This window comes from Phaethon lepturus, unplaced genomic scaffold (genome assembly GCF_000687285.1).
Source record: "Phaethon lepturus isolate BGI_N335 unplaced genomic scaffold, ASM68728v1 scaffold28838, whole genome shotgun sequence".
In the NCBI taxonomy this organism is placed as follows: Eukaryota; Metazoa; Chordata; class Aves; order Phaethontiformes; family Phaethontidae; genus Phaethon; species Phaethon lepturus.
The window spans coordinates 1091-9352 of NW_010558749.1; the positions used below are offsets into that span (position 1 = coordinate 1091).

At 56.1% G+C, this 8262-nt stretch overlaps 1 protein-coding gene across 1 annotated transcript; it reads right to left on the reverse strand.

Moving 5' to 3' along the window:
- Window positions 1–2290: 2290 nt before the first annotated feature.
- Window positions 2291–5285, reverse strand: LOC104625522 (tumor necrosis factor receptor superfamily member 10B-like; the record flags this gene model as incomplete). The annotated part of the gene is given in 8 exon segments (XM_010293168.1): window positions 2291–2584; window positions 2911–2985; window positions 3430–3570; window positions 4200–4221; window positions 4385–4480; window positions 4566–4680; window positions 5165–5178; window positions 5180–5285. Coding segments are annotated over 8 exon segments (863 nt in total), but the record flags the coding sequence as incomplete, so codon positions are not given.
- Between the last annotated feature and the right edge of the window lie 2977 nt (window positions 5286–8262).

Consider the following 8262-nt stretch of genomic DNA (forward strand, 5'->3'; position numbering starts at 1 on the left):
ACAGCACCTTGGAGTCACTCGTTTCGCGTGCTCATCCTCGGCCACGGGTGCAGGCGCAGCTCCAGCGAGCTTACGCTCGCTGTTCTCACACTCTGCAGCACCAGCGAGCAGGTAGGACAACGAGTTTCTTTCCCTTTTGAATCCGGGCACTCGCTGCTGCTTCCGAGTCCCGTTTGCCTTCCCCAGGCCAGGACCCGAGGCCCCATGTCCCGACACCAAGTCCTGCATGTGCCTGGCTCCGCGGGAGCTCCCTGCCCACGCCTGGGAGACGCGCTGGGACAGGACCCCAGGCGTGACGCCTGCGGGCAGGTCACCGAAAGCTCCTGCTTTTAGCACTTGCCCCAGACCTGCGTTCTCGATAAACCCCATCGCAGGGCGAAGGCTGGCGGGCAGCTCAGGGGGGCTTTTGGGGCGAGCAGAGCCCCTTTCTCACTAAGCACTGCATGGATTTGCAACTCGGCTATCGCAACACGCAGAGCCCTGGCTCGGTGCAGCCCGAGCGGGGAGCACCACGGCCCCCCGCAGCAGCGGTTCCATCACGGGGGTCAGCGGCATTGCTTGGCCCCGGGGTCCCAGCCCCTGCACGCTCGAGGGACTGAGCTTTCAGCCTCCTACTTTTGCGGGCGACTAAAGAGCACAGGACTCACAGCGTAGGCGTAAAGGCAGAGCCCAGGCTGGCTGCTGAGGACTTTCCCTGGCAGAAGCATCGCTGGTGGGGACCGTTCCCGGCAGGATGCCGGCGTGGCAGAGCCACTAACGCCACGGGCTGGGTCCTCAGTGCCACACGGAGCAGCTGCTGAGCATCTGGGGCCAGCTCCTTTGGTGCCCACTGAAACCTAGAACAGATTATCGCCAGCGTTACAGCAGAGGAAGGGTGGGAAAAAAAAATAGATGAGAAAATCAGGAGGCTTTTTTAAAAGTTTATTCTTCCTTCATAGACATGTAAAAACTGGAAATAGCAAACTGGCTGGGCCAGAGCTCTGTATAAAAAAAAACCACACAATCATGCATAGTAAAAAAACAATACTATTTTTATATTAGCTTTTAAGTTAATATATGTACACGTTTACAATTACTAAATAAATACATAAATACAAACTTTCTGCTCGTGTTTTACGGGTGGGATTTTTTTTAAGTGTTGGTGAGGAGCAGGGGAGAAGGGGCGGCAGTGGGAGGGACGGATGCTTTACAGCAAAGGGCAAGCCCTGGCTGCAGAGAGGGGCTGGCGAGGCCCCTCGCACTCTCCCACCGCGCTCGGGAAAGTCCTGGTGTGCTGGGCTGTACCGGGGTGGCAGCACGTGTAGCCAGCTCAAGTAATGCAGTAGTTTTTCCAGCCAAGTTGTCCCTGAGCTATGTGTGAGAGCCAGAGCAAGGGGCAAAGTGTTTGAGGAGCAACCCATCCAGCTGGAGCAGGGATGGTGGGTACCCACAGTCATGCTCAGACTTCAGTGCATTCCCCTTTCCATGCTGGCTGGAGACAGACAGGGACAGCAAAGCCACCCCACGGCCAAGGGAACTGGAACAAACCAACTTGACCAAGGTCATGGAGAAGGAGGTTTCTGGCACACCGATAGTTTGCTTCCCACATTCCCCATCCTGCTCCGATGAGGAGCTCACTCGCTCCCTGCACTGACCCTTTTCTTAGGCAACTCCAGTGATCACAGAGCAAGTAAATCATTCCTCCCCTCGAAGTCCAGTTTCAAACTGATTCCTAACAGCAAGCAGAATCACTATCAGCTAAAAATGCTATTCAGACAACAGCTTTGAGAAAGTAACCCAAGAACCCAGTTAATACTTGCCCACTGAGCATACAGTATTAAGCTTGCTGGCCAGCTTAGAGATGTTCTACAAGCAGAAGCCATTGCATGATACCAGGAACCCCCCCAAAAAGGATGATCCAGTTAAAAACCACAGGGATGCCAACACCCTGCAAAGGCCCGTCTCTGTACTGATCCTGAAGATGTCTGTAGCGTACCAGTGCTTCCAAGCGAGACGGTCCCACAGGCAGCTTGCAGTAGTTTTTTAGGCTCTTTGCATTGACCCAGTGAAATCAAGGCACCAGCTTGGATTTCATAAGGAAGCACCGACACCGAGCCCGTAGCTTCGGCAGAGAAGACCACGAGGTTTGTACTTTGTGAGAGGATCAGCTCCTCTGGGCTCTACTGAACTGTACAATGGCTTCAAAAAGAGAAAAGCCACAGAAGAGCTATAAAAAGATAAAACTCAAGTATTCTTAGAGGTATTCATGGCTTCAGCTTGAAGTGGGGAGATGCAGGGCCTGCCCTGCTCCTCAGTTCACTTCATATTGGAAAAATCCCTGTTGGACCAACTTGGAGGAGATGTCCTCTGCAATCCCTCCAAGATTGATCTGGTACAGGGTCTCCAGCAGTGTATTCACAGAGGCATTCATCCCCTCTCTGTTCAGCCATATGTTGAGCATCTGGAAGAAGGGCTCCAGTGAATACTTGTCGTTCATCTCTGCGAGGGCAATGTCGTTCTCCATCAGATCAAGAGCTCGGCCGTATCTCTTCCAGTCCTTGTAGGGCACATCTTGGGCAAAGGTGTCAAAAGAGCGTCAGAAAAGCTCAGAGAACAGGGTAGAGCACAGAGAGCTGGGTCAGAAAGGATTTTGCCCAGAAAGCTCATCCTGCAGGCTCACCCCACCCCTGCCCCCCAGCATATCCCCCAGGCCCCACCACTTACGCGTAACAGGGTCTTTTCCTTGCACTGGAACCAGATTCCTCCTGGGTTTCAAACTGGGATCCGAGGTCCTCGGCACCATCACCTGGAAAGATGGTCCTATAGCACCCACCAAGCCCTGGCACAAACGCTGTCCCCAAGCCCCATGGGGCAGTCAGAGTCCCTCTCTCCAGGGGCTGTTGGGCCCAGGCCCCACCACTTACGCGTAACAGGGTCTTTTCCTTGCACTGGAACCAGATTCCTCCTGGGTTTCAAACTGGGATCCGAGGTCCTCGGCACCATCACCTGGAAAGATGGTCCTATAGCACCCACCAAGCCCTGGCACAAACGCTGTCCCCAAGCCCCATGGGGCAGTCAGAGTCCCTCTCTCCAGGGGCTGTTGGGGCAGGAGGTCACCACACACCCCCAGGGCACCCACTGTCTCCTAGCTCTGGGATGACAGCAGGTCATGAGCAGGGGAGAGCTGCCTCATGGGTCCTGGCCAGGGACAGAAGAGCTGTCTGTCTACTCAGCATCAGCATTAAATCTGCAGACGACTCTGGCAGCCGACTGCAATGAGCAGATTTTGCAGTCCTGAACCCAGAATAAGGACAAGAGACCCCTCGCCATCTCTGTGCAGAAACCATGGTCCAGCCCTGGAAGCCCCCCAAGCTGATAAGCTTGGTGAAGGCAGAGGAAAGCATCAGACCTCGGCCAAGCACGATGGAGCAGTGGGGCACGCTCATGTACCTCCAGCCCCGGAGCGCTGGGAGTCACCAGACCAGACATCCTGGGGAGCAGCTGATCCCGGGAGAACCGCTCGTTGCGGATGTTGTCCTGTGTCCCCAGGCCCCCCCTCTGGTACCTTGTCAGCTGCCGCACCAGATAGTCCTGCGGCAGAGGAGAAGCACAAACCAGCAGTTGGGTGGTCCCGGGAGGGCCAGGCTCACGCTGGCCCCTCAGGGATGCCACCTACGGCAGCAGCATCCACCCTGCCACCGTTTCAAGGGCATGGCTCGCTTGCTCGTCTTGAGCTTGAAGGGGCCCCGGTATCGCACAGCCCTCCCTTTAACCCTGCGTCCCCCCCGGGGACCCTGGATGTGCCGGCACCTCTGCCGGGGAAGGGATAAGGGCACCAGAGAGGGGGCTGCAAGCACCCCACATGCAGCGGGGCACTACCAGAGACCCTCCTCTGCTTGGCCCAGCTCTACCACATCCCTGCAGGGATGAGACTCATCCCCCTGCTCCTCCAGCCTGCCCAGGAGCTGCAGGCAAAGTGGGGAGCAGAGGGCACGGGGGACCTTGCCCCTGCCCCACAAACAGAGCCAGCCCCACCATCCCAGCAACTCACCACCACGCTGCAGGATTTCCCACTCAGGTCTCTCCCGTCCCCTGGAAGATGAAAACAGTGCTGTGACCCCTCGTCCCCCAGGCAGGTCCCTCCTCCCACCCAGCCCACACCCACGCAGAGGACCCAGTCAGGCCGAGCGCTCCAGGGGTCCCTCGCACCCAGTGCTCACCTGGGGAACGGCAGCAGCGGCACTTATAGAGGAACAAGGAGAGCATGAGCAGGACCACAGCTACCACCGTGACTATCACAATCAAGTTGTCTAAAGCAGATAAAACAGAGTGTGTGGGGAGCTGCTCCTGGTCTTCTCCTCCATCCATCCCTCAGCCCATCTCCCCTCCTCCAGCAGCCCCCCACTTACTAGAGGAGCTGGAGAAGGTGCCGGTGGGAGGACCGCACTGGCGGTCACTGTGCGGCGTGCAGGGAGCCTGCTCCACTTTGTCCTTGGGACACCTAGAAAGGGGGGAATTGGGCCAAGCTCAGCGGCTGAGGTCCCCAGCACAGATCCCAGAGGGACCTGCCGCGTCGCCCAGCTCACCGGGGCCGGCACTTCTGGCACATCTCACAGGGGTGGTCCGGGGAGCAGAAGGTGCCGTTCCTGCAGGCGCACTGCGTGTCGCTGATGGGTCGGCAGGGACTCAGCTCCACCTGATCTGCGGGTGAGAGGAGAGATGGCTCTACCCCAGCCCCTCGCACCACGCTCCTTCACCCACCTCCTTCATTAATACAGCTAATGACCCGAGCGCACCCGCAAGCCTGGGGAAGACCAGGTCACTCTCTGCTGTGGAGTTTCAGGCTTACCCTTTCCTGCCCCACACCTCACCATGCCCAAGAGAAAAAAGCAGTGCTCGCATCAAAGCTCCAGCAGCAGCCTACAACACTGCTGTGAAGCCAATCCTCCTGGTCCTTGCTGGATGGAGGTCTCGTGTCCAAGCTTTGCACAAGGGATGCTGCATTTGAATGGAGATGTAGGTCTGGCACAAGCCACTACGCCAATTCCAGACCCAGCTTGCTCCCCACACCCTGAGCCACAATTTGGGGATGCTGCAGGTGACCGTGCTCTTCGAGAGGTCTCTGGTCAGCTGAACCCAGCCCACGCTATCAGCCAGTATCGCCCTCTTACACACCAGCTCGTACCTTCCCTCCACGTCAAGGCACTTGGAGAAGTCATTTGGGTATTCGATGTATTCATCGTCTTTACAAGGCATACACTTGCTGGAGCCATTTTGCTCTTTACAGTGCTCTGCAACATAGGTGCCTGCAAGAAGGGGTGGAGGAGAAAGAAAGGGTGTAACTGGAAGATGCAGCACAGGACAGAGATGACTTTGTAGAAAGGGAGTCGATTCTGCCGTCAGCACAGTTTAGAGGCAAATTAGGAACCATCAAAAGGCAAACATTCACATAATGAGTCCTCAGATCTCCTTGCAAGGAGCAAGGACGCGCCGGCTCTGCAGGCAGAAACACGGCGAGGCTGCAGGTGGTGGGATGTTTGAGACCATCTTACCCGCAGGGCACTTCTTGCAATAGTGATTCCTGTCTTGGACTTGGTAAAACTCTTCCCCTCCCCTGCTTGGGTCCAAGGGATCCAACTTATCCCTCCTATCCAGCGCTGTTGCAGCAGTTACCAATGCAGTCTCCTGTTAAAAAATACAGGAAAACCTGGGTTAAAAGCCACCCCAAGTCCACAGGGCAAAGGAAGAAAGAGAAGGGTAAGAGCTGCTCTGCCCAGTGCGCTCAGGCAAAGTGGGAGAGGAGCTCTGGGATGGCTCAGAGCCACCTGGACCTGGTGGCCAAACCTCCCCTTGATCCAAGTGAAGGGCACTTTCCCCGTACCAGGGTGGTTATTTCCTTGAAAAGCATAAGGAAGAGGTTTGCAGAGGGATTCCTGTGTGCCAGGTTATCAGCAAGACAAAGGCTCGCTAATGCTTCCTTAGGATAACATCAGGCCCCCTTTCCTTCCCCAATTTCTGAGCACGTGAACCAACAGCACCGAAAAAAATGGAAGGGTAGGGAAGAGGAACAGGGAGGGCGTTTGTGGGGAGGAAACCAGCCCCGCGTCAAGGCTGGTACATGCCTCTTGTGCCCACAAGAAACACCCGGACCGCTCCATGCTCCCAGGGGACAGCATGGCCTCCAGTGTTTCCGCATTATCCCCGTTATCTTGCTGCGGATCGGGAAGCCAACGGCCGGTTTCCGCCAGCTCACCGCGCACCTTTCTGCTGGCTCAGCTCTTTCTGTCCAGGCTGGGTCACTCCAGCTGCAGGGGGACGATGCATGACAGGAACGGCCACTCGTCCCCTCAGGATTTGGGGGGCCTTTGGGCACTCCATGTCTCTGAGGGGGACAGTACCCTTGGCATCTCAACCAGCACAGCTGGTCCACGGATAGAAATGGATATAAACCTGCCCCCACCTCCAGCCTCTGCCTGGGATACAGGGAGCGATGATGCCCAGCCATGCTGCACAGCAGTGACAGTCTGGCAGAGGCACTTTCCCCTTTCCCTTCCATCCGCCTGGCATGAAACCTGCCTCTTAAAGCAAATATTTCTTCTGTGAGTCAGAAGCTGCCTCGAAAGGCTGAAACAATAGAGAGGCGAGCTGTCCCCTGAGCCAGCCAGGCCATCTACGGAGCCGATCCCCCCCTCCTCCCCGGACACTTCCCGCACTTGTACAAGGAAGGGTGTGAGCACCAAAACCGGCTGCAGCAGGTCCGATGGTCACGAGGCTGCAGAGGGTGACGCAGACCCAAACACAACACTGCTGAGACCGGCCAGGCCACGGGGAGGGCGATTCCCCCACCGCCACCACGGCGCAGACCCCCCGAGCCCCGGCCAGCCCGGGAACGGGACCATCTCCAGCCCCTGACTTGGAGGAATCAAATCCACATCCCTCCAATGGCTTCTGGCTCCACATCTCCCGCTGCTGCCTTCTCCAGCTGGGAGGGTTTGCAAGTTTATCAAGTGCTTTTCTACCCAAATTAGGAGAAAAGTCTTGCTTTTACCTCCCAGCCACATGCAGCTTTCAGGGCTTTACCCACTCCAGTCTCAAAAGTCTTCAGGGACTGAGACTGGGCAACCTGTCCCACCACCTCACTGTCCCCACACGGGAATAAAAACCAAGCCTTTCTTCCCCATTCAAACTCTGCCAGGCGTGAAGGTGATCACAGCAACAACACAGCATTATCTGCTGTTTGGAAAGGCCCCTTAGGCGCAGGATTTCATTGCTTTTCATGAAACAGCTACTCAGCAGAGCTTGCACAAGTGCACGATAAGGTTATCGGCCCACACCACCTTCCCCAGCAAGTGCAGTTCAAGTACATCGTCCCACCACAGAGCCCTCGGCAGGCGAGGGCTGCCATCCCTGACTAACCTATCAGTTTTGCAAAGCACGGGGAGAAACCACGCCGGGAGCCGTGGGCGAGACGCAATGGTATTCAAGATGTGTTTTCACCCACAGTAAACATCCCAGGAAAGCAACGTTGCCTCAAGACAGAGGAATTACCAGGCACAGGAATCCCCAATACCCTCACTAGCTAAAAGCCTCTTCCTTCTGGATGATCAGGTCTGGGAAAAAAAGCTCTGGGAAGCATTAAGCTTTGGACTTTCCCTTCTTCCTGAAGTGATCCCAAGGAAGGCGTTGGACCCTATGGCTGAAGGCAGAGCCCTCGCTGAACTCCTGACCATCAATGAACATCCGTGCAGCATTAATACGCAGCCCTCGATTGCAGCAAGCGAGGCTCTTGGCCAACAGCGAGATGCCAGGCAGACGCCCAATGCGCCTTTGCTCCCAGGGCGCAGGTCTCACGAACGCGGGGGTTTCCCCCCCAAGACTTGCCGCAGATGGAATTTGAGCTCCTGCAAACACTGAGGCCCAGTGGCATTCCTCCTCGGGAGCCCGTGGCCCAGGTCCAGGCATGACGCAACAAGCATTGGTGAGCAGGGGAAGGAACTGCAGCCACAATATCGTACGATTATCACGTGGGGCATCATTAGTCCTGATCGGTTCCCCCTCCCCTCTTCTTTTATTAAAAAAGAAAAAAAAAAAAGTAAAAGAAAGAGGCTGTTAAGAGCGTGCCCTTAGGTGATGGGTTTAGTAAGGCTTGACTTTATCAGGCAAGTCTAAATAAACTCTCATAAACAATATAGGGAAGGAACTGGATGAGAAGCCGACTCTTACAACCTGTTATGGGCAGCGCTGATTTCAGCGACAGCAACTCCAGCGTGGGAGCAGCAACCA